The 26826-nt window shown below is 49.2% G+C and overlaps 2 protein-coding genes across 3 annotated transcripts in view; one reads left to right on the top strand and one right to left on the bottom strand.

Annotated features, from left to right (window-relative positions):
- LOC147633694 (uncharacterized) overlaps positions 1-26826 on the bottom strand; it is a 74088-nt gene that overhangs the window by 29255 nt on the left and 18007 nt on the right. The gene's annotated exons all lie outside the window — the stretch shown is intronic.
- Positions 21369-24373, top strand: LOC147633695 (uncharacterized). Of its 2 annotated transcripts, XM_086804701.1 has the most exons (4): positions 22788-22987; positions 23099-23444; positions 23550-23711; positions 23817-24373. In XM_086804701.1, exons 1-4 carry the CDS (start codon positions 22899-22901, stop codon positions 24237-24239), a joined length of 1020 nt encoding a protein of 339 aa, XP_086660827.1. In that variant the 5' UTR covers positions 22788-22898; the 3' UTR covers positions 24240-24373. The 2 variants fall into 2 exon arrangements, with proteins under 2 accessions (XP_086660825.1, XP_086660827.1); XM_086804699.1 differs by lacking the exons at positions 23550-23711; positions 23817-24373 and having other exon boundaries at positions 21369-22987; positions 23099-23234.

The following is a 26826-nucleotide window of genomic DNA, read 5'->3' as shown; positions in this document are numbered from 1 at the left end:
GCATAAGCTGTGAGCCATCTGAAAATACAAGCCTCACATCACCTCTGCCAAGAATTTTGCATGCATGGTTATCACCCAAATAAACCACTCCTTCATTGCCAGCAGTGTACCTGACAAACAAGTCTCTGCAACCTGTGACATGAAAGGAGGCACATGAATCAATGATCCATGAGTGCATACCATGACCACCTGTAAGAAGTGAATGGGCATCAAGTGAAGAAGTAAATAGGACCTCATCCTCACTGCCACCTGTATGTGACACATTGATTTCTTCAATCTTGACTCCACTTTTGCCCTTTGGCTTTACATCTTTGGCTTCATCCTTGTCTTTGTCTTTGCCTTTTCCCTTTTCCTTTTGATCATTTTTCCATTTGTAGCATTGCTTTTTGATGTGTCCCTTCTTGCCACAATAATGGCATTCCAAATCCTTTTTGGAGCGAGACTTTCTCCTTCCCCTTTCTTGGCTTTTCCCCCTTTGCTGGGATCTCCCACGTGCATTCATTGCATTGGACTTGCCAACAGAGTTGTTTTTCCTGTTCATCTCTTCTTGAAGAAGAGCACCCTCAACATCTGCATATGACAGCATAGCATTCGAATTGCTAGTGGCTGTCCTGAATGTGTCCCAACTCTCTGGCAAAGTGCATAACAAAAAGGTGGCTTTGAACTCATCGTCCATTGCCAACTTTTGATTAATGACCTGGCTGACAATACCATTAAACTCATTGAGATGGGCTGTCATAGATGCCCCTTCCTTCATCTGAAGACCTATGAGTTTCTTCAACCAATACACTTTGCTTGAGGCACTTTGTTGGGCATATAAGTCTTGCAATCTCTGCCACATTCCCCAAGCTGTCTTCTCTTCACGAATGCTGAAAAGTAATGAGTCTGACACAGACAACATGATAGTAGATCTTGCCAGCTCATCCATATCTTCCCACTCTTCAGCTGTAAGAGAAGCGAGCATCACACCCCTTTCTTTGATAGGCTTGTGCTGCTTTTTCTGAAGCAACACATTGTAGCACTGGGTTTGCCAAATATCATAATTTTGCGAGCCTTCAAGCTTCTTGATGTGAAGCAATGAAGAGCTCTCACCTGTGGTTGCCATAGCAAAATGCAACCTGGCAATGCCTCACTCCCTGCAAATGTGCAAACACTGCACCAAAAGCACACAAAGTGCTCACGGTTATTCTCCCAAGCTTTATCTCCCACTGCGGAAGCAAGAATGCAACTTTTCTCCCACTTTTTGTGATGAAAACACCAAAATCTGGTTGCTGCAGATTTTGGACAGCACCTCAAATGTGCTCTTTTGCCCTTCCAAAGTACTGTACAGCAGTACCAAGTGCTCACCAATGATGTACCAAACCTGTACCGGCAATTTCAGCAGCTGAAATTGAACCTTTTGGTCACTCAAAATAGTGTACAGCCATGCCAAAACATGCACAAAGTTGTGCCAAATCTGTACCAGCAGGTACAATAGCAATAAATGCTCTCCTGGCTGTCCAAATGAGTGAAAATCAGACTTTTACAGTCCTGTACACTGCATACAACAGTCCCGAACAGAAATTGGGCAAAAGCCCCTTGACTGCAAGCTGATTTTTGAGGATTCAAGGCATAAATGTCTTGCCTGCTGCTTTGCCAAGCTCAACAAGCATACAAACTTGAAAAGCCCCTTGATTTGAGATCAATTGCTGATCATACATGGTACATTGACGCACATGAAGGCATCCTGTGTGTTCACGATGCTTCCCCCTGGCCACATATACATCAAATACATGAAAGCCCCTTGATTTACAGGCACATTGAGTGCTTGTAAGGCATTAGCACATTATCCACAGCATCAAATGCGATCGCCTGCATGCAAATCAACCAAATCGGCACAAAAGCCCCTTGATTTGCACTGCAATTTGCTGCAATTTTGCCCAAATGTGCGATTTTTCACATCATACAGCATGTATGAGTGCTTAATTGCACAATTACATCAAAAGCCCCAAATTTTGACATTCAATTTCCTGCAAATTGATCCTGATTTGACCAATTTCTTGCAAATTTATCCTGATTGTGACCAATGTCACCCAATTTTGCCAATTTTGCTCAAAAATTGAGCAATTCGGCGCCTGTATTTGCTCAATTAATGATTGCACCTGCTCAATTGCAAATCCCAAAAAAAATTTGAGGAAAATACCTTGTAATTTTTTGATTTTTCTCTGATTTGCAGGAAAAGGAGGGTTTGCTGATGCTGCTGCAGAATTAGTGCAGATGAAGGACTCCTTTGCTCAGATGGCTGGCTGAAAAAAAAATGAAGCTCCCTGACCCTTTAGGACACGTGGCTGAGCGTTGGCTGACTGCTGAGCGTGGCCTTACAGGAGGCGCCTGGCTGCAGCTGAGCAGCTGCGCTGGCTGCAGCTGGGCTGGCAATTGTGTGGCGTTAGTGATTAACACCTTCGCTCAACGATTTCGCTCCACGCTGTTCGCTTAGCGTTGGCGCCTTCGCCTATGTTTCGCCTAGCGCTATTGTTGACGCAGCCTCCGACCGGGAGCCAGCCGACACGTCACCTTCGCTAATGGCTGCTTTCGCCTAGCGCATCTACGCCCAGCGCTTGTTCGCTCAACACCGGGCGCTTCAGTTTCGCCCAGCGCTACACGCCTTGTAGTCGACTGTGTATCCGCTCGACTGCTCACACTCGACCTTCGCTTCTTACGCTGAAGGGCCAGCGCTTTTGCACGCCTCACCACGTTTAATTGCTCCACATAACCAGTTGATGGTAGCAGGCGACCAGCAGTTGATGGAAGCAGGCGACCAGCAGTTGATGGGGCTGAATACGACCAGAACAGACTTTGGACAGAAATCATCAAGGAGAAGAGGGAGGGATCACTAAGCTCTGATACCAGTTGATGGGGAGAAAACCAGAATTAGGGTTAGAGTTCATTCATGGGAGACATACACAGAAAAACACAAGGGAGAGAGAGAGAGAGAGAGAGAGAGTTGTGGGGATAAGTCAACTCATGAGGCATGAGTGTGTGACTCCCCTATCACACATGTATATTACACTAGTACACATAGTGCACTTAGTACATTAAAAGTACTAAGTGTACTATGTACTATAACTTATGGGCTTGTACACACTATAAGGGTGGGCATAACGCCTTTACCCCAACAAATCGGTCACTCATGGAGATGGCCAGATGTATGCTAAAGGCAAAGAGGCTACCACATATCTTTTGGGTGGAAGCTGTCATGTGTGCTTGTCATATTTTGAATCGATGTCCCACAAAGGCATTGGTTTTCATTACTCTTTTTGAGGCTTGGCATGGCCGCAAGCCTTCGGTATCACATTTTCGTATCTTTGGGTGTCTTGCATATGCACACATACCCAAAGAGTTGAGGAGGAAGTTGGATGATAAAGTCACAAAATGCATTTTTGTTGGGTATAGCCGTGAGAGCAAGGGCTACCGGTTATATGACCCACTATCCAGGAAGATATTCACTAGTCGGGATGTGATTTTTGATGAAAAAACAGAAATATCCATGGCTGGTTATGATGCAAATCAGGCTGAAAATGATGTGTTTGAAGGTCTACTACCTATGGAGTTTCATTCCACAGTTGGTGATCCAACTCATGAGGGTACAGGACAGCCAGCAAATCATGAAGGTGGTGCAGAAATTCAGCAGCAAATTGAGCCAGAAGCTGAACCAAATATGGGGCAGCAAGCACCACAGGTCAGACACATACCTAGATGGTATTTCAGGACATTACAGGATAGCCATTTAGAGGGTCCTCTTGCTAGTCGTACTCGTAGGGAGACACGGACCAATGAGCATGCACACATCATGGATTTGAATATGGTTATGGCAGCCAGTTTACAAGATGATGATGAGCCTGATTCATTTGTGGATGCACGAGACAATGTGCATTGGAACAAAGCCATGCAGGATGAGCTTGATTCTATTAAGAGGAATCAAACATGGGATTTGGCTGATCTGCCCAAAGGCAAGAAAGCAATTGGTACCAAGTGGGTCTATAAGTTGAAAAGACATGCAGATGGATCCATTGACAGGTACAAAGCCCGTCTAGTTGCAAAGGGCTATGCACAGAAGAAGGGCATTGATTATGAGGAGACATTTGCTCCTACATCCCGTATGTCGACACTTAGGTGTGTCATTGCATTGGCTGCACATCGTGGTTGGGTTGTTCACCAGTTGGACATAAAGACTGCTTTCCTACATGGGGACCTCGAGAAGGAAGTTTATGTATATCAGCCCATAGGTTTTGCAGAACATGGTCATGAAGGGAAAGTATGCAGGCTGAAAAAGGCCTTGTATGGTTTGAAACAAGCTCCACGAGCTTGGTATGCAAAGATAGATGCTTTCCTACTCACTCAAGGATTTGTGAACAGTCCATCAGAAGCCACTTTGTACGTAAAGAAAGAAGAGAAAGATCTGCTGGTCATCAATCTTTATGTAGATGATCTCTTGCTCATGGGATCAAATGATGACAAAATTGCAGCTTTTAAAGAGATACTGCAACAGACATTTGACATGTCTGATTTGGGGCTTGTACACTACTATTTGGGCATACAGTTTGTGCAGGATAGCAGAGGCATTGGGTTGTTGCAATCTCGGTATGTTGCTAAACTTCTGGAGAAGTTTAAATTTCAGGATTGCAAGCCTATTAGCACTCCTATGGAGCCTGGGATGAAACTGTCACTACAAGATGACAGTATTTCCTTTGATGCCACTACATATGCTCAGGCTGTTGGGTGCCTTATTTATTTGTGTACTACACGGCCAGATATTCAGTATGCCGTATCTCAGTTGAGCAGATTCATGCACAACCCGCGGTTGTCACATTGGCAAGCTGTGAAGCGTGTATTCCAGTATTTGCAGGGTACCTTGTCTCTTGGATTGCTTTATCCTGAGGGGGGTGACATGCAGTTATACGCTTACAGTGATTCAGATTGGGCTGGTGATTTTGATACCAGACATTCCACTAGTGGAAATTGTTTCTTTCTTGGCTCTTCATGCATTTCTTGGCTAAGCAAGAAACAGACCACAGTGGCCACTTCGTCTTGTGAGGCAGAGTACAGAGCAGCCTACACTACTACTGTTGAGTGTGTTTGGCTGCGTTGTCTCATGACTGATATGGATATTTCAGTGGAGAAGCCTAAACCTATCTATACTGATAGTCAGAGTGCCATTGCTGTGGCCAGGAATCCTGTGTTTCATGCTCGCACGAAACACATTGAGATTCACTATCATTTTGTTCGGGAGAGACTCCAGGCAGGTGATATCAGTCTGATCTACTGTCCTACAGATCAGAATGTGGCAGACATCTTCACCAAGGCATTACCACGTCCGAAATTCGAAGCATTCCGCACTGCTTTGAATTTGTTTCCTTTTGGTGGATGATGTACAGTGATCACATATCACTCCAGGGGGTTTTGTTGGGTTTTATGCTGTGTATGCACCCAAAGGAGTGCTAGTGATCATCAGTAGATTATTGGGGCACTTTTTACTTCAGTTAGTGGAGGTTTTTTCCCCAGTTTAGCTTAGTTTCAATTATAAACAGTTTATAAGTGTTTTGGTCCACCCGGCACATTTTATGGCCGGACATGTGAACACATCTTTTAGGCAAGGCTAATTTGAAGAGCCTCTGAAGGGAAGATATACATATGAATGATTTGAACGAGACGTCAAGCTTATTATGTGGCTATTGTACTTCACATTATCAACTGAATACACAACAAGAGTCGTGTTCTCTCTCTGCTTCCCCACGTTTGTGTTTGCAGCACCTCCAAACCCTAACCCTAACAGCTGAAAGCCTTCACTGTGGACACTAAAGAAGAGACTAACTTTGCTCATGAGGGATATGCATTAGTGGTTACATGCAGTTTGCCTGCTTCTTGTATATCTATCTCAGCTGGAGATTGGTACTTTGACAGTGGTGCTTCTAAGCACATCACTTCTTGCAAAGATCTATTTGTCAATTTGCAAGATTCACCTCCAGGTGGCATAGTTATGTGTGCCAATGATGCCTCTTACTCCATTAAAGGCATTGGCAATGTGGAGCTAACAGCATGTAATGGGGATAGCTTTACTCTTTGTGACACTTTGTGTACTAGGCATTAAGAAGAATCTCATTTCTGTTTCAGCCCTTGCATTATCTGGGTTTAAGGTTCAGTTTCCTGACCATTGTTGCTCAGTGTATGACAGCAAAGATTCAGCTTCTCTTATGCTTTTTGGGACATTATGCAGTGGCTTGTATAAGCTTGATATGAATGACAGGAGTACTTATTCTCATGATCCTATGCTTGCATCCACCACCCGTGTGTTGAGTGACACTGAGTTATGGCATGCTCGGTTTGGTCACTTGAACTTCTCATCTCTTGTACGCTTGCAGAAGCAAGGTATGGTGCATGAGCTTCCTCCTATGCATGTTCCCTTCAAGCATGTATGTGAGGGATGCATCCTTGGAAAGATGCACATGAATTCCTTTCCTAAAGAAGGCGCTATGAGGGTTGTCCGACCATTACAGCTCGTTCATAGTGATCTTTGTGGCCCCATGAGGGCTCCATCTTTTGGAGGACACTTGTACTTCATCACCTTCATTGATAACTACACTCGGTTTTGTTGGGTGTATGGTTTAAAAATGAAGTCAGGTGCCTTTGCAGCTTTCATAGACTTCTGTCCCATGGCTGAAAATGCTTGTGGACACAAGCTTGTCACATTGCGTACAGATCGAGGGGGGGAATATTTGTCAAATGAGTTCACAGCTTACATGCAGTTACATGGTATTTCTCATCAGTGTACTACCCCCTATACTCCTCAACAAAATGGAGTTGCAAAGAGATGTAATCGTACACTTATGAAGATGGCACGTTGCATGCTCAAAAGCAAGGATTTGCCCAGTAAGTTTTGTCTTGGGGCAGTTATGTGTGCCAATTATGTGCTTAACCATTGCCCATTAAAGCCTTGAAATCTATGACTGCCTATGAGGCATGGAATGGCAGGATTCCAGTGGTGACTCATATGAGAGTCTTTGGATGTTTGGCATATATGCATGTGCCCACACAACAAAGACATAAGCTTGATGCAAAGGCAATCAAATGCATTTTCATTGGTTATAGTACTGAGAGTAAAGGATACATACTCTATGTGCCTAATACAGGCAAGATCATTGTGTCAAGAGATGTTATCTGTGATGAATATGCATCTCAACCACTTGTCTCATGTACCAAACAGCTGTCTATTGGGCCGGAAGATGTGTTTGATACTTTGTTGCCTTTATTCAATTCAAATGTGGACAATGTAGAGCCAGTTTCAGCTCATTTACAGCCACCTATGCCTTCTGAAAACCAGCAAAATCAGCAGCTGAACTTGCCCCAAATTGATCCTGAAATGCCTCAGATTGATCATGATGCCTTGGGTGATGCATTGGCAGAGGAAGATGCAGATACTAGGAAGTCAAAAACTATTCCTAGATGGTGGCTGATTGACACTTTGCATGATAGCAAACAGTCTAAATTTATGCCAGGTCGTAGACGTGCTGCTTCTCGCCCTGCATCTTCACATTATGTGGATTCAGCTCTTGTTGCCACCGCTTGTAATGAGGAACCCATTTCTTATGTTGATGCATTGGAGGATGACAATTGAGTGGCAGCCATGCGTTCGGAGTTGTACTCCATTGACAAAAACGGTACTTGAGAGTTATGTGACTTGCCCCCAGGCAAGCGTGCTATTGGCACAAAATGGGTTTTCAAGCCTAAGCGTAAGCTTGATGGTTCAGTTGATCGCCATAAGGCTCGCTCGGTCGCCAGAGGGTATGCCCAATGTGACGGCATTGACTATGAGGAGACCTTTTCTCCCACTTCACGTATGTACGTACTCTTACTGCATTGGCTGTCCACAAGCAATGGCATGTACATCAGTTGGATGTCAAAACTGCTTTTTTGAATGGCGATTTGCAGGAGGAAGTTTATGTGTCTCAGCCTCCTGGATTTGTTCAAAAAGGTGCAGAAAGTAAAGTATGCCGTTTACATAAAGCACTGTATGGTCTTAAACAAGCCCCTCGTGCTTGGTACCACAAAATTCATGCATACTTGACTGCCAAAGGGTTCCAGAATAGTTCAGTTGAGAGTACACTTTGTGTACGCCACATTGGGAACAATGTTCTCATCCTTATTCTTTACGTGGATGACATGCTCATCACTGGCCCTGAAGAGGGTGATATTTCAGCTTTTAAAGCTGATTTGCAGCATGCCTTTGATGTCACAAGCATGGGGCATTTATATTACTATTTGGGCATACAATTTATACCTTTTGAGGGGGGTATCACGTTATCTCAGTGCAGATATGTTGAGCAGCTCCTTGAGCATTTTCACATGACAGATTGTAAACCTATTTCTACTCCTATGGAACCAAGTCTAAAACTGTCACTTGAGCATGCTGGTGAGCCTTTTGATGTTGCCACCTATCAGCAAGCTGTGGGATGCCTTATCTATTTATGCTCTACTCGTTTGGACATACAGTATGCTATTTCTCAGTTGAATAGATTCATGCATTGTCCGAAAACTATGCATTGGCAAGCGTGTACGCGTGTCTTCGCTATCTTAAAGGCACCGCAAACTTTGCCTTGTTTTATGGCAGTTCTTCTACACTATGCTTGCTTGCATTTACAGACAATGATTGGGCAGGTTGCTATGACACGCGAGTGTCAACCAGTGGTGGTAACTGTTTTCTTCTTGGTGACTCATGCATCTCATGGCTCAGTAAGAAGCAACCTACAGTGGCCATTTCTAGTTGTGAAGCTAAATACAGGGCAGCCTTTACAACTACTGTGGAATGTGTTTGGCTACGCTGCCTTCTAGCCAATCTTGGTGTTGGACAGCAGTCCCCTACCACCATTTACACTGACAGTCAGAGTGCTTTGGCAGTTGCACGAAACCCAGTATTTCATGCCCGCACAAAGCATATTGAGGTTCACTATCATTATGTCAGGGAAAGGCTCCATGCAAGAGAGATTGACTTGGCTTGTGTGTCTACACATGCCAATATAGCAGATGGGTTTACAATGCCTCTTTCGAGGGAAAAGTTTGAAGTTTTCCGCAAAGCTTTGAGCTTACAGCCTCTTCCAGGATAGCTTGCTACACCCTGTCCGCGTTCACACCATTCACTTGAGGGGGGTTTGTTGGTCATGACCACTCCCGGCTAGTTCAGGTGTGAACACAGCTTACTCACGGGCACTTTTTCCCTGTGACTGGACACAGGTTTTTTCCTCGTGTGAACACACCTATGTATGTTGGGCACTTTGCCCTAGGCTACTTTATGTACTCACATTGTACTTTCATATTATTATTGAGTACATCTTTTCCAGCACTCTAGAGCTTCACTAGTTCTTCTCTCTTGCACTTGTGTGCGTGTGTCTGTGTGTAGGCTTCTTCCCCCAAACCCAACAAGACCTGGATGAGAGAAACTCAGAGAGGAAAGATTGGGAATAGAAACCACCTATGGAGCAATGGGAGCAGGGGATCCAAGCTATGATGGTGCTGGAGAATCAACAGGAGAAGAAGCAGCAGTAGAGAAACCTTGTGAAGCCATGTCCTCTGACAAGAAACCTTCTTTGAAGAAAGGGGCTAAAAAAAATCAGCAAGTCGTCCTCTCAGGCTGTGCACAGCAAGAAGAAAGGGAGGGAGGGTCGGAAACTGAAAGGAGAGGAAGAAGATCTCTCCAAGATGTACTTCCCTGTCCTCAACACCTAGAAGAGGGCTTCAGCAATCTTTGCTGAAAATTCAGAAATACAAAGGTCCCAAGTGTCAGATGAAGAAAACGCAGCACTCTTGAGGAAGCCTCTGCTCCCAAAAGAAAACGCAGCACCTTCTATGCTGAATTCCGCAGAAAACACAGCAAACTGTCGAAGCCTCTGCTCCAAAACAGAAAACACAACTCTCTTCTGCACAGGTCAGCGTTTTTCTCTGATACCATGAAAGAAAGTGAAGCAAATAGAAAACACAGATGTAGGCCCAAGTACTAGACCTGTAAATGCTAAAAACTGATGTTTATTGCTGAAAACTGAGCACGAGGGAAGCCCGTAGGTGCTGTACAATGGTAAGAAGCAGAAGCAGCTGCTAATGACCTCAACTCAATGCTGAAAAATGAGAGAAACTGGGGGGAAAGGGAGTCAGCCCTTATATATTCCCCCCAAGCGCTTGTTGGCCAGTTGTGGCAGGCCGACAGCAAGATAGTAGCATAAAATGCTACAAAAAATGCCTAAAAATGTCCCAAAAATGGTAGAAAAATGTTGAATAATCTCTGCTAAGATATGCCAATGCATGGCCTCATAAATGGCGAATACAAGCATGAAAAAGGTGATGTAGACCCTCTGGAGATGATATAATCCAACAGGGATTATGTTGTTCATGCCGAAGATTAGCCATGGCACGGGCGTGCACGTGACACCCAGTTTCTTGAATTGCTTTATGCCACGGGGGGTGATATTCAGCTGAATGCTTTTAGTTATTCCAATTGGACTAGGTATGACACTAGGGTGTCCACTAGTGGGAATTGCTTTCTTTTGGGAAATTCATGCATTTCTTGGTTGAGCAAGAAGCAACCAATAGTGGGCACTTCAAGTTGTGAAGCTAAGTACAGAGCAGCATTCACAGCTATAGTTGACCATCTATATGATGTGCTCTAATCTTTTTTTTCCGAGAAAAGATCCTTTCATTAGTTATAAAAAAACGCCCGTAGGGCTACAAAAGATCTCTCCTGCTCCTAAGAGAGAGAAGAGCAGTGAATACATCATGGCAGCCCGGGAGACTCTCCCTAGGTGCTGCAAAATACAAGCATCAGTATAAAGAACTGAGCGGCTAAATCATACAATAGGGGGGGGGGAAGAGCCAAACAGGTGGCCTGTAGTGCCAACGGGGGGATCCCGTGTGTAAGGTGTAGAACGGGCCACAGCGCCAAGTGGTGTGAAAGGCCTGGCGCCGTAAGATCGCCTCATCCGAGTCTCCCCGGATGCGGTCGTACTGTCCTCGCAAGGTGTGGATCAACTCCTGCCAAATCCCCCGAACAGTCTCTGCTGGTGGCTCTAATCTCCCCTCAAAGGCCGTAAAGCACCGGGCCCTCCAGGTGAACCAGATGGTGAGGCTGCTGAGGAGCTCCCATCGTAAATCCCTCTCCTGTGTCCAGCTGGCGGACGAGAAATCCGGTGCCGGAACCAGGCGAGGCTGGCCCCTAATAAATCTGATGGCCTGACAGCCCTGCTCCATCTCATAGCCCATAGCAGGCCCTGACGAAGTCGACCAAGCAGCGGCACCCCATGTAAACATACCCTCTGGAGAGAGGGGGGCCAGAATACGCAGTATCCGCAGCCAAATCTGCTGTGCCTGAGGGCAGTCCCAAAGGCAATGTCTCTGTGTCTCCATAGGGTGGCCGCATCGGACGCAGGCCGCCGGAAGACCGCTGTAAACAAGCCAAGTGCCAACTGCTGAGCCCCTGTGGGCGACCAGCCACTGAAAAGCCGAGATCCTGCGGGCCTGCCGACTAGCCCAGAGCCGAGCCCAGAAATCCTCCAGGAACTCCTGTGAGAGTCCCTGCAATCGCCAATGCCCCGCTGCCGCTGGAGAAACCGTCCTCCTCGCCGTCAAAATATGCCGTCCCAGCCGAACAGTATACTGGAAAAAGGTGATCTCTGTGGCCTCAAGGGATGCATAAGGATCATGCCACTCGTACTCCCCGGGGTCCCACTGTAGCCGGGCCAAGGGGCGCGCTGCATATGCCCATATGCGCCAATCCGGGAGTACATCAGCAGGGTCGAGGTCAATATGCCACTTCCGAGAAGCGGCAGCCACTACCCGAATCCTCTGAAAGGTGCACTCTGCAACCAAAGGCGACTCCACCTCCACTCTCTGGAGTCTGCCCTCATCCTGAATCTCATAGTAGAGGCATCTGCCATCCTCAGTGCTAGCTCTGACAGCAATCAGGATCTCCAACTGTGTAAAGGCTCCCATCCACCGTGGGGCCACTGGCTCGAGAGGTGTGAACCACTCCTCTGTAAGTGCCTCCTGAATATCATCCCTCATAATCAGCCCCCCTCTGAAGTGACTCAGCCTCTCCACCTGGATCTCCTCTGGTAGACTGCAGAAAGCCTGCCAGTCTCCAAAACTACGAGCTGGGCCTGCCGCTAAAGGTCCCCAGGCTAGGCGAGGCCGAGAACCCAGCATATGACCCTGGTCCGTACGAACCGCTGGGCTCCAGATGAGCGGCTGCCTGGCCCGCTCCTCAACACAAGAAGGAGGCCGCTGAGAGAGCCCCGGTCTCAGCAGCTCCCAAGCTCTCAGGATACTCAAAGCAAATCTGTCCTCCCATCCTCTACTGAGGCCTGTCCTCCTCATCTCTATGAAGATCCAGCGAATCTCTGGTGCCCAAGTACCCCCTGCAGGGGGCGCCCGAGCCTGCAGTCGCTGCAAGAGGAGCTCTTTCCAAGGCTCAGCGCCGCCTGGAAGCAACCCCCGAACAATAAGCTTCCCCAATAAGGCTCTACTCTGATCGACTGGATCTATAATGCCCAAACCGCCCTGAGCCAGCGGAAGTGTAATAACTGCCCATGCAACCTTTGCCCGAGCTGGCTAACCGTCCCGCCCAGACCACAGAAAGTTCCTGATCAGCCTCTGTACCTGGCTGATGCAAGAGCTCGAGAAAATCCAGCAAGACGTAATGTACCACATGGTCGCTAACAGCACCTGATTTGCCACCACCACCCTCCCAGCCAAGGATAGTCGAGCTGTACTCCAATACAATAGCTTCTTCCGAATGCTCAGAAGAAGCGGGGCAATCTGCTGCTCAGGTGACAAATCGAGGCCAATCTGGCATCCCAAATACCGCACTGCTGTGCCTGGAGGAATCCATCTAAAACCGGGGCCTGGGCTCCATGCCGGAGTGGGAGCACTACTGATCCAAAAGGCCACTGTCTTGCGCCAATTGATCAATGCTCCTGAAGCTGCACTAAAAACCTGGAGCGACTGCTCAGCCCGAATAAGATTGGCCTCTTGGCCATGCAAAAATAAGCCCGTGTCGTCTGCAAACTCAGCATCAAGCAAATCCTCCCCCCGGACTGGGAGCTGAAGTCCTCTCAAACCAACCTCCTCTGCCGTCAAATACATACTCATAGCCTCCGCAAAGAAGAGAAAAAGGAAAGGGGCGAGAGGACACCCCTGACGGACTGATCTGGTCAGCTCAAAACTCGGCCCCCGTCCTCCTGCAATCAGCACCTGGCTGCGAGCTGTGGAATACAGAGCTGCCACCCCTCTGATCCATCCTGGCTCAAAGCCCAAGCGAAGCATAGTGCCCTCTAAGAATCCCCAATCAACTCTATCGTATGCCTTCTCAAAATCGAGAAGCATCACGACCAAGTCCTCGCCAAGAAATCTAGCTCGGGCCGTCGCCTCCTAGAAAGTAAAGATGTTGTCAAGGATACTGCGCTCCTTGACAAATCCTGTCTGAGTAGCATGAATCAACTCCCCCAGGAAGGGCTGGATCCTCAAACTCAAGGCCTTTGCTAAGACCTTGTAGACAGTATTGAGGATCGTAATAGGCCTCCAATGCCGAATGTCATCTGATACTCCCTCCCCCTTGGGGATAAGATAAATCAAGCCCTCTGAAAAGCTCTGCGGCATCACCCCAGTGTCCAAAACATGCTGAAAGCCCCTGCGGAGGCCTGGCCCCAAAAGGTCCCAATAGCGCATAAAAAAGGCCGACGTCAGTCCGTCCTCCCCTGGGCAACTATGTCGCGGCAGGACCCTCAAGGCCTCGGCAAGCTCAATCTCTGACAGAGGCGCACCTAGAACTGTACGCATATGGTCTGTGACCCTCCTCTGCACATGGGCCCACACAGTCTGTCTGCAAACATCTCGATCCTCAGTGGCTGGCTCCGCTGAAAGCAGGTCACTATAAAAAGCAGTGGCAATAGCGCTGATCTCCCCGAGCTCAGTAGCTACCGATCCATCCGGTCTACCAAGCTGGCGGACTCCTGCTCGCGCATGACGGGGTCCAGTGATCTCAAAAAACTCCCCAGTCACTCTATCACCAAGCTGCTTCCACTGAGAGGCCTGACGACGATAGTAAAACTCATGTCTCTGCTCCTCTACCTCTCTAACCTCCTGGCGTGCCTGGCTCAGCTGGGACGCCACCCACTCACATGCAGGCTGCTGCTCCTGAAGGCGCTGTAGCGAAGCAAGGCTGCGTCTCAGCCGTTGCTCCCGCTTGTGAATCTCTCCCTGTCGTGTCAAAGCTGCAGCATGTAGAAAAGAGCTAAGATCAATGAGTCCCTGGGCACACTGGCCCGCTGCATCCTGGTCAGAGCACTGACTATCATGCCAGATCCTCTCAATGTCCTCAGCGAGACTGGGATCTGCAAGTACCCTCTCTGGGATCCTCAACTGCAAGCTGGGCTCCCGTGTCCCCTCCTCCAATGTCAATATAACTGGCGCATGATCTGAAAATGAGGTGCCAGCGAGAATGCCGACGGAGCCCCCTCGCTCCCCTAACCAATCGCCCACATAAAAGCGATCAAGCCGTGATAGATTAGTCCCTCCCTGCCGGCGATCCGACCGAGAGAAACTAAGACTGTCCTGAGACCGGGAGAAAGCCCCATGCTGCCATGCATCAGTGATCCTCAGTGACATGCAAAACCGGTCCCAAGCTGCAAGCTCCGTGCCGTGCACTGTAACATGATTGCCTCCCACCCTATCTGCCGGGTCCTCAAGCATGTTGAAGTCTCCCCCAACACACCAATGTGCGGCCTCTGGCAATGCATCTGTAACCTGAGTCCAGAACTCTGCTCTGGCACTAGCATGATTGGGCGCATAGATGTTGAGCACACCCAATAGCTCATCATGCATCCTCAGAATGACATACTGTGCTCTACCAGGCACAATGATCCCTCGATCCACAATGGCCTGCCGCCATACATCTGCAATAACCATGCATACTCCTCCCTGTCCACCCAAAGGACCAAACCCTGCAGACCAAAAAGTGTCCCATCTACCAGGCATCACCGAACCATATCTCCGGATCCTGCTCTCACCCAAGTGGTGCTCCTGCATCATCAAAATGTCAATGCTGCCACCAACCAGGCATCTCTGAAGCTCCTGCCTCAAGCAACCTCGATAGCGTATAAAGTGTGCTCCGCCAAGGCCCTGTACATTCCATGAGATGATCCTCATGGATGCCCTGCTGAGGTGGATGCTGTCTCAGCCGTACGGCGGGCCTTCGCAAGCGGCTTGGATGGAGAGTAGTCCCCATCCGAACGGCTGCAAATCTGCCCACCCGGTGTACTGCAAGAATCCCGGATCAGGCGCCAGTGGCTGTGGCCCATGGCGACTGCCTCCTGCTCTGACAGAGAAACCTCGTGTATACTCACATATCCAGGGTCACGTGCCAAGTCTGCCACTATGCGCACGACCAAATGCCGAATCCCTGAGGTATCCACACTCTCGGGATCCAAGAAAAAATGAGCCAACTCCCAAAGTCGGCCTATCACATCTGTCACCTCCAGATCACTCATGTGGTGAGAAAACTCAACTGCCTGAGTCTTCAAAGTGCTGAGAGCGAGCTCTAGAGTCCACTCCCGATCACAAGGTCCACATAGAGGGAACGAGAAGGCCACCGCTGAGTCTAGTGCCTCCTCCCCGCGGGCCGGAGGTATCACTACATGAACTCGAATGGGTGCTGGCTCATGGGGGCCCTCTGCTCCAAAAAGCCGTGTAAAGGTATAATCAAAGGCCTCCGAGCGCTATCTAATGCCAAGGCGACTCAGCCGACTGCGGATAGATGAAATCCGTGAGGCCCTAATCGGCATAGGTCTCCTCTGTGATGCTCGAGCGAGGTCAGTGCTCAGCGCTCTCCGGACTGCAGGTGAGCGCCAGGGAACTGCCAGGGTCTCTCGGGAAGGTGAGGCGGGCGGAGGGGGAGGAGGGGGAGGCGAAGGAGGTGGAGAGGGAGCCGCTGCCGAAACCGGAGCGGGGGCGGGAGGAGGCGAAGGCGGAAGCGAGGCGGTGGGAGGGGACGGGGGTGGGGGGGGTGAAGGAGGGGGAGCTGGCATCTCCTGGTCCTTGGTCGCTGCAGGGGTCTCCTCCTGAAGGGGATCTCCTCCTGAAGGGGAGCAAAGCTGTTCCTCACGGGAACCCAGTGAGGCTGAGACTGTGGCTGCTGCTGCAGCGGTCTCTGGGCGTGCTGCTGTGGCTGTCTCCCTCGGCGGCGCCCCTGTCCAGGCTGCCACTCCGAGGTCTCTGTGGCCTGAGCAGGCGTCCCTAAGGCAGCCTGCCGAGCCGAATCTGTGGGCGGGCCATCAGTAGCCTGCTGCTGTGGTGAGGGTCGAGGTCTCCTGCGAGGGCAGGCCTTGGCGAGATGACCGACCTGCCTGCAAATGAAGCACTGGTTCGGGAGCCCCGAGAACTCCACTCTCTGATCTATCCACCCCCCCCTATCCTAGGTAGCTGAATGACCTTAGGAAGGGAGGAGATGTCAGACACCAACACTCTGACCGAAGGTAGCCCAGCTGCTCTGGCCACCACTGAAGCTGCTGAGGGGCCCGTCTCTAGTACCGAGCCCACCAATGCTCCGAGCCTGGAGAGGAGCGGAAGATACTCCCGGCGGAGACCAGGGAAACAAACTGTAATATGGAAGAGGCGCTCTCCCTGCTCCGCCGCTGCTGGGTCAAATCCATGCTGCCAAGGTCTGAAGAAAGCCCGAGCACCCCTGATGTCCAGAGGACTCATGGCAAGGACCTTGGCAACGCTCTGGGCGGCCTCGAACTCGATCTGATAATGGCCCCGGCCCAGGAGCTGTACATCCAGGATCTTGCCCACATCTGCAAGAAGGCGAGCCTGAAGAAGATCCCTGATCTCCCCTCTGCTGGGGCGAGTGCCGACTATACGGCAGATGGTGGAATGAGCCTGGAGGCGTTCCACCTCTGCGGTGAGGCTCGCTTCCTCTTCCGGCGAAAGAGAAAGCCTGATGGGGATGTCCTCGGGGGCGGGCGAGGGGGCTGCGGATGAGTCCCTCTGAGGCGAGGCGGGAGGAGTCTCCATCAGAGTCTGAAGCTCAGGCGAAGGCGAGGCGAAAGCGGAAAACCTGCAAGAAACGGGCTGCACACAAAGAGGCGGAAGACCGGATGAAAATGAAGCAAAACAAAACCCCCTGGGGGTGAAAAACAGCACGAAAGAGGAGGGAGGGGGCGAAAACGAAGGAGAAACCCTAAGGGGGAGGGCGGCAACAACGCGAAAGGGAGGGGAGGCGGGGCGCTGCTGAAGGGAGGCGGGCGCGAACAGGCGGAGAGGTGGGGGGCGAACAGGCAACAAAGGGGAGGGGGGGCGAACAGGCGAAGAGGGGGGGGGGGGGCGAATAGACGAAGAGGCGGCTAGGAGGGGGGGGACGAAATGGCGAGGAGGGGGGAGGCGCAGCAGCGAGGCAGGAGGGGGCGCAACGGCGAGAAGAAGGGGGCGATGGCAGGCGGGGGGTGGAGGGGCGAACAGGCGGAGAGGTGGGGGGCGAACAGGCGACAGAGGGAGGGGGGGCGAACAGGCGGGCGCGCAGTGCAGGGTGGAGGCGGGAGCTTCAGCGAGCTCAAAGCATCATGATGTGCTCTAATCGCACCGGCTCTATCTCCAATAATACCAATCTCTGCCCCGGCTGGTTCACTTCACCTTCTAATCTTGCCTAAAAGACAATTGCAAATGGGAAGCATGTCCATGTGCATTTCGATAAGGTATACACGTGACGTCCCCTTTTGATAAACTTGATGCACCTTTGCTCCACTTCTATTCTGGTCCATCTATAGGCTCTACTCTAATCTCGTCAACTCTATCTCCAATAATAGCTCTAATGAGCTACTGTCATAGAAAACGCTCCTCCACAAGTGGTCTCATCCTCTTCTATATTGGATTTGTTGGATGCTCCTAAAGCTCTTCGAAAATTGGCATGGGAACTATCGCCAAGCTGACCTCATCCTCCTCTGTACAGGATTTGGATAGATCCACCTATCCTGGCTCTAGCATCTGAATCTAAACCAATTGTACTTATGTTGGATCTTCAACCTTGTTGACAACGTCCTCCAAGAGTTGCTCCTATCTCGGAAGGTCTCCTGGAGAGACAATGCCCTTGTCTTGGGTTGTACTTCAACACTTGGTTATTCTCCCACGGTCTTTGCTGAAGCTAGCATACTAGCCACAACTTCTTGTTTTTGCCAGAAATCAAATTTCTCCATCTTTTGTTGATGCCAAGCTTCAAGTTCCTCTATTTCCAGTTTGTGCAAGTTCGGAGTTCATCTTGTTTCAAGGATATTGCTCATTTCTCACATCACTCTTGGAGTTTCTGCTCCATACATAATCCATTATTATGCTGATCTACCTACCTAGACTTGAAAAAATGCATGCAAACTATTCTTACATGCAAGATTTATGCAAAGAAGCTAAAGCACATGCAGAAAATTGCTTGCAAATGCAAAAACGTAAACCCTAACTTGTTGCATGCATTTTCCTACTAACTGTAGAGCAAAAACACTACCTAGGAGTTTCACCTCAATAGTGTACTGAGCCTTGGGCTGGAGCTCTCCCGTTAGCAACCTGCGCACCCCCTCTCCCCTGAGTCCTCGCCATTGTCGTCGCCTACCATCCCCCTCTTCACCTCTGGCCTCTCCTTGGTTGTCCGCTTATGCCGCTCCTCTTGTGCTCCACAATCCTCCCTTACGCAATCCGCATGCCGCTTCACCTTCCCAAGCCATCCCGTATGTGTGTCTTACCCCCCCCCCCTTTCCGGGCGCCCGGCCTCATTCTGCCTGTGTGTTACCTTCTCCCTCCTCCTTTATGTTGTCCGCCACCCCGCCTTGCCTCTTGAAGCCCTCCTCTACCCTTCTCTCCGCCCTAGACTTCTCTTTCGTCCGTCGTCCCCCTCTTCTCCCGTGTCTTCTCTGCACAGGTGTTGCACCTGGGTTGTTTTTTTCATTCGACAAGAGTCGGCTTCTATGGTCCTTACCCTTTTAGGAGGACTCCATGGCAGCCGCACTCGTTCATCCCCAACCAATGCCGCCGCCGCCGCCTCTTGCCATTTTTTCAAAGTAGACCTCCAGCTCTTGGCTACTACACTTGCCTCTCTAGCGGCCCCTTCCCTAGTTTGCAAGATCGTACGGAGCTGCCCCGCATACAAACAGATTCAAGACTTGCTACAGGTAGCCCTTATTGGCAAGCCAGGCAAAATCATTGATATCCATTTTCTTGGGTTTGGCTACTCTCAGGTGGAGTGACTCACCCGCAACGGCAGATCGAGTGCTGCAGCAGAGCCCCATCACGATATGCAACGCTCAGGCATTTTCGACCCCGCATCCAACCCCTTGCAGGTGTTTCCAGCTTCCCAATTACGGTATGCTTCCCCGGCCTCAGGAAGAAGTATCACCCGTTCCTCTGTTGGATTGGACAAATGCTCGTGGAGGTACTAGACCCCCCCCCCCCCCCCCCCCAAACTGCCGCCTCGGTGGTAGCTAGGGCAGCTGGGATTTTTTCCATCAGAGTTTGTGTAGCTGATCCAGAGGCTCCCAAGTTATCGCACTTCCCAACCTGGAGGAGGGCCCGCTATTGTAGCGGATTGAGTATTCATGACTCCCCAGCCAGTGTTTCGTGTGTAGGCAGACAGGGCACCTCTTTCATCTCTGCCCACGTCAATAGGCCTGCCGAGGATGCCGCCTACCCTCCACTGGCCTTGCCTTAGGCTCTCCTAGCGAGGGCGGAGGACGCAAGAGCTCTGCACCACTTCCCTTCCCCTCTCAAAAAGAGAAAACCACCCCCGGACCTCACCTCGGGCTCCCTCGGTGAGGGCGGATGATGCACAAGCTCGGCACCACTCCGCTTTTCCCATTTGTACCAAGTTCGAAGTTCATCTTGTCGATGATACTACTCATTCCTCACCTCACTCTCTCGGAATTACTGCTCCCATCCATTATTATAAGCGTAATGCTGATCTACCTACCTAGATGAAGATTTATGCAGAGAAGCTTAAAGCACATGCACAAGATTGGTTGCGAATTCAAAAACGCAAACCCTATGCGCCCCCCCACACTTTGTATTCTGGATTTTGGGATTTCCTTGTGAATATAGCAGAGTTACACGCCTCTCTCTCTCCCTCTCTATTGCTGTGTTTTTCTGCAGTGCACTTGCTCTTGTGTTTTCAGATCTTGTCTTCATCTCTGCTGCATATTCTAACATGGTTTCAGAGCTCTAGGCTCTTAGAAGATCTTGGGAGCTGTGTGAGCAAGAGGGGGGCTGTTTTGTTACTGATTGGTGGACTGTTTTGGACCGTACGGGAAGAGGAGAAGCAAGAGGAAGGCGGGCTGATTTGCTGGACAGCCACTTGAAGGTTTAGTTCCTCATTTTTTCCCACCCACCCACCCTTTTCAGTTACACCCCCGCAATGGCAGATTTACTTGAGATGGCTGGGAAGCATGTGAAGATTGGAGTCTTACGACCTTGCTGATTTCATTGTTGTTGGGGTTCCACGGCCGGAGTTAGAGGAAGGGGAGTTACCCTCGATTCGGAAGGAATGTGAGGCACAGGCACAGGCACAGGCACAGGCACAGGCACAGGCACAGACACAAACACAGGCATAGGGTTGTGTCAATGCCAGGGTCCGTTCTTTCATTTTCCTCAATTGCACACCACAGGTAATCAATCATATCAAGCATATGACGCTAGCCAAAGGTATATGGCAGCATTTGGCTTCTCTTTACAACAGGGTATCGCCCATGAAGAGGATCTCCTTGGAAGTACAGATGCGGGTGATGAATCCTGCAAAGTCGTCGACGATGCGGGAGCACATCAACAAGCTGCACGCTCTTCAGCAAGAAGTTCTCCAGGCTGGGAAAGAGGGATATGGCCATAACGTTGCTATCACATTTGCCCTCTCAGTACTTAGCATTTTACTCTTCATTGATTACCAGTGGCAGGCTCAGCACCATCACATGGGAGGAGCTTGTGCCCATGGTCTTGGACCAAGAGGAAAGATTCACGAACCCTCCACAGGGCGGAGGTTCGGAGGCCTTAACTGGCCAACGGTCGAAAGGCCATAACAACAAGGGCAAAGGGAAGGCTTCATCGGAGAAGTCTTCTAAGAAGAAGCCCGACTCAGACCGCGAGAAACTGAAGGCAGAGGACCTGTAACAAGGTTGATTCCGTACGTACGTACGGATCCGTACAGTACGGTACAATCGTACGGTACGGTACGGTACCGTACTGTACGGATCCGTACGGTTTTTTTAAAAAATAATAATAAGTGGCGTGGCATGGCGAAACGTGTGTGGCGACCATGCGCTCGCAGATAAGCGACCAGATTTTGGGCATTAAGCGACCAAATTTTGGGTCCATGTGAATACTTGCACAATCGTGTGTACCTGCAAAACTCTGCAGAGTAGCTTCTTCGCTCTTCTTCGCTCTCTCTCACGCCCAGGCTTCATCATGCCGCGCAAGACTAACCCGAACTGGGCAATCCACACCAATGTCCTGAGGGTTGTTAACACCCCTTCTCAGCAAGGGTCAGGTACTCGGCTATGGGCATGCAAGTATTGCGGGGAGCAGTACACTAGCACCATAACTCGCGTCATCAAGCACATGACAGGTATCGGGTGCACCAATCAATGTGGTCCATGTGATAAAATACCACAAGCTGTGAGGGACCAATTGATTGCGGAGAATTGTCCTGCAATGGGTGGTGCAAGCAGTGTTAGAGGTGGTGAAAGTACACAAGATGCTCTCCATGATGCTTTTACTGGAGATGTTACAAGTTCAGGTACAGTAGATGAGGGTGAAAGTCTTTCGGCTTCAGCCCAATCCACCACAGGCAGGAAGAGGGCACGTATTGCTGATGATGAGGACCTCCTGCCACAAGATGCAAGAGGTACAGGGGAGGCATCAAAGCAATCCACTCTGCGTTCTTGTATCTCATCACAAGCTTGGGTAAAAGAGCGGCAAAGGGTGGCAGAAATGGAGATTTGTCGCACTCTTATTGAGTGTAATATATCCTTCAATGTGTTAAGGACAGACCAATGGAAAAGAATGGTGAAAGCAATTGCGCAGGTAGGGCCTACTGAGACATGGACAGGTCTTCAGTATACGAAGATGCGTACATCCATGTTGGATGAGCAGAAGGCCTTGATAGACAAGGCGCTCACACCTGTGAAAGCAGGTTGGCAGGAGTTTGGATGCACTATTATTTCAGATGGGTGGGCAGACATTCGCAAGAGGCACATAATCAATATCCTTGTGTCATCTTGCTTGGGCACCTATTTCTTGCGTGCCGTGGATGTAGGGAGAGCAGGCGACAGGATCACAGGGGAGTTCATTTATGGCCACATTCGACAGGCTATCCTTGAGGTTGGGGAGGACAATGTTGTGCAGGTGGTGACCGACAACGCCTCTAACTGCAAGGCAATGGGTCAAATGGTCGAGGCAGAGTTTCCACATACAGTGTGGACTCCATGTGCTGCCCATTGTCTTGATTTACTTATGGAAGACATTGGGAAGCTTGTTTGGGTGCAGCCCATTGTTGCAGATGCTGTAAAGATCACCACCTTCTTCCGCAAGAAGCATCAGGCTCTTGCCATCTTTCGGAGCCATAGCCCTTTGAATATGGTGAGACCATCCAAGACCAGGTTTGCCTACATGTTCTTGGTCTTGGATAGGCTCTACAAGATAAGAGATTCACTATCATCAACAGTTGTGGATCCAAGGTGGCGACAGATGCATAATTCAGAGGATGAGCGTTGCAGAGGCGGATCCTGGATGATGATTTTTGGCAGCAAGTTCATAGCCTTTCAGTTGCACTTAAGCCCGTGTATGTCCTTCTCCGACTTACAGACATGGAGGGCTCAACTTTGGGGCTGGTCTTTCATTTGTTTATGCAAATGAAAGACCATGTTGCTCAGTGCTCCATGATGACTGCTCAACGGTAAGCAATAGTTCTAATTTCTTCCTCTTTCTTTGATTTTTATGACTTCTCGATTCTCGATTCTCTTAGCACTATAACCTAAGACATGTATGTTCAATCTCTCATTTTCAGCCGAGGTGAGATCTTGGACATTGTAGACAAACGGTGGACATTCATGAGCCGTCCCATCCATGCGATGGCTGCCATGCTCCATCCTCTCTACAGGTCGCCAGAGCTATGGAATAATACTGCTTTGAGCATGAAGCAGTCAGAGTATGTGGGAAGGATGTTCTCAGAGGAGGAGCAACTTCAGATTGATAGAGAGTTCACCACTTACATGAGTGGTATTGGTGCTTCATTTGCGAGACCTGTGTCATTGAGGAAGGAAGCCATGAAATTCCCTTTGACATGGTGGCACTCTTATGGAAGGGTTGGTCTTCCAAACCTTTCACGAGTTGCTCTTCGTGTTCTATCTCAGGTAACTTGTAATTAATCTCTAAAGTATACTCTTCGGAAATGAAGATTGATGTTTTAGCATTGAAAGATTTACAAATTTGCTCGCATTGCACTCATTTTTGCACAGGATTGCTCAGCTGGAGCATGTGAGCGGAACTGGAGCTCATACTCCCTTATACACACTAAGATTCGGAATCGCCTTAGTACTTCTCAATTAGAGAAGTTGGTGTATTGCAGAGCTAACATGAGGCTCGTGCGAAGCTACCATGCTTTGGGGTCACCGAAGCAGGTATACATTGAAATTTGGACTCATTAAGAACTTAGAAGTAGAAATTTTTTTGTAGTTCAATGGATGTCCATTGTCCAATATGCAATTTGTGGCATGTTTAAACATGTTGATCCAACACTACTCAAAATGGTAGATGAACCCAGCCCGGAGCTTGTGGATCGGCAGATTAGAGATGAGCAAGAGGAGATTTTGAGAGCTTTACATAGAGAGCTTGAGAGCGTGGATCGTTGTGTGACCCGCTCACGTGCACGATCTCTCAGCGTTCCTCTACGCCCGGCAGCTCCAGATCCAGGCTCTGCGAGACGAGAGAGCATTCGCAGGGGAAAGCTTCCAGTTCGTCGCACCCAGCAGAGGCGTGCAAATGAGGCTGTCGAACTCATTCACACTCAGATTCCCGAGGCACATGATGAGGATGCACTGGAGCTTGTTGCTACTGAGCCAGAGTTCGATGAAGAGGGCAATGGTGTCAATGATGGAGGCATGCTCTCTTCAGAAGACTCATCATCTTCATCTGATGATGAGATTTGAGACTCTTGCGTCTAGACTCTAGAGTCTAGACAACTGTGTAGTGTTTCATTGTTTTGCTTTTTGCACTTGTGGACCAGGACATGTGCTGGCAGCTGTAGACATGATATTTGTACTCTCTTTTATTATCTATGACTTTCATGGTTCTTGCTTATATCACTATGACTGTTTAATGTTAACATGAGGTATTGTGTAATGGGCTTGGTAACTGATAATTGATTTAAACTTTAAGTAATGAGGTTCAGTCTCTTTATTTTAAGTATTTTGGTTGCTATGTCTACAAAATATTCAGGTTTCTAGGACTGTTTACAAATGGTACGTACTGTTTACGTACCTTAAAATTTGTTCCGTACAGAAGTACGTTCCGTACGTACTGATAGCGTACCGTACACTACGTACCTTACCACCTTGACCTGTAATGATTGTGGCGAGAAAGGCCACTATTGGAGGCAGTGTCCCAAGCGGAGCACCGAGAAGGGTGCAGAATTCTCAGCAACCGTGAAGACTCCATCTTTTGTGCACCTGGAGGTGATGGACACCGATGTTTCATTTTCTTCGTGCAGGGAGGAGGTTGGAGGACTCTCCACTACGGATACTCGGGAGTGGATTCTCAACAGTGGTGCTTCCAAGCACATGACTCCTTCCCGTTAGCTTTACAAGATCTCTGCAGGTATTCTGGTCACATCCTTACTGGGGATACATCCACTATCCCAGTTCATAGTGAGGGCAAGTTGGAGATAGTTCCCGATGGTAGAGGGGGGAAGCATTCCTCCCAAGTGTTGTATGTTCCATCACTTGGTTTTCATCTATTGTCACTGCATCAGGTTTGCAAGACTGGCATACGGGTGGAGTTTGATGAGCATTTTGTTGCTCTTGTCAGAACACCCAGCGGAGATACTAAATCTGGAAACACAAGAGCAAGTGCAGAAAATAGACAGCAATGGAGAGAGAGGCGTATAACTCTACTATATATACACAAGATCTCGGAATATGATACAACAATGGCAAGGGGCTGTGGGGCCATTTTATATGGCCCCCAAACAGCAATCGACCTGCTGTAGGGCAGCCGACAGGACCTACATCTCCACGACCAACATAAGGACACCCAGTCGGCCAGAAATGAACAGTCGGCCAGCATCATCAAGGTGTCCAAGACCTGTACCACAGTCGGCCAGCACCAGAACTGAAGTCGGGTCCTGCAGAAACAGTCAACCAAGATAGAGACATCCTGCCACCTCAGGACTGCCACCCAAGCCACAGAAAAATGGAAAAAAATGGGGGAAAAATACGGGGAGTGAGGAAAAATGACAACGCCACCTACAAGGGCAGGCACACCCACAACAAAGGCCCTGGTGTCTACATAAAGACAGGAGATGACATCTAACACCCCCTCTCAGCTCCTCGCTGTGAACCAACCACAAGGAGCTAGGGTGCCGCCTGAACAAAGCCTGAGATAGCGACTTCGTGAGAGGTCCACCGTATTGTCCTCCGTCGAACAGAACTCTAGCAAGATGTCATCAGCAACGATCTGTTCACGAACAAAGTGCCTCTGGATGTCCGTGGATTCCTCTAGTGGAAGCCCAATCCTGCCATGCAACCTCACCACCTCACAAACAGCATCACAAGCAGCCCGGTACTCTGCCTCTGTCGATGACAAGGCAAAAGATGACTGCCTCTTACTGCTCCATAAAACTGCTCCTGGGCCTGAAGTAGATCTCCTCATGTCTGGATCTCCTCCCCAATCTGAGTCACTCCAACCGTGGAGTCGGACTCCATCCATCAATCCCCCTCCTGTGTAACAGAGTCCATGATCCTTCGCATGCTGCAGAAACCACAAGATACGCAATCCTGCCTCCCAAAGAGTCATCTGCAACCATGAGCTCAACAACCTCATCGGGAAGCTCACGTCCAATCTGGTGTCCATCAACCAAATCAATGAACCATTCTGCTTCCGAGTCAAAGAGGCATCACACTGCTCACAAGGATCAACACCTGTTAAAGTGGGAAGCCAAGTCCTGGAAACCTGCTGAAAACCACGCAAGGCCTTCTGAAACCTGTAAAACACCCCCTCTGAATCCGAAACCACAAAGCCTGGAAAATCCACCTCCTTCTGCAAGTAATCAACTGCCACCTGCCTGGCTTTCCAAGAGGTCCCCGTGGAAAGAACATCCTCATCTACAGGAATTTCTTTGTCCCGAATACAACGAGACATCAGAGCATAAGTTACCTGTCCAGTTTCCTCTGACTGACGAACACAAGAACCCCCAACATCAGTACTAGAAAGTTCCTACCAACTGCTTCCATCAACTGGCAAGCTATCCTCCATCTGGTCCTGGGAAAAGCCTGCACCTGCAGCGTATCCACACTTAAGTGGCCATTACCAATTTGCCACTCATCACAAAACTGAGGACCTGGGAGAGAGAGTGCTGAAAGCTTGTAAACTCCATTCTCCAATCCGCCTTTCCAAACTACCTGGCCTATTGCTTTGTCCCAGAGAGCAACAAAATGCTCATCAAACTCCATGTCACCAGCCTGGACATTTCCCAGTCTGAAAGGGGTCTGGTGAACTCCAGGATGTTTAAATATTTGG

Source organism: Cibotium barometz, chromosome 11, assembly GCF_041138505.1.
Source record: "Cibotium barometz isolate CiBa-2024 chromosome 11, ASM4113850v1, whole genome shotgun sequence".
Classification (NCBI taxonomy): Eukaryota; Viridiplantae; Streptophyta; class Polypodiopsida; order Cyatheales; family Cibotiaceae; genus Cibotium; species Cibotium barometz.
This window is presented reverse-complemented; position numbering and strand designations above follow the sequence as displayed.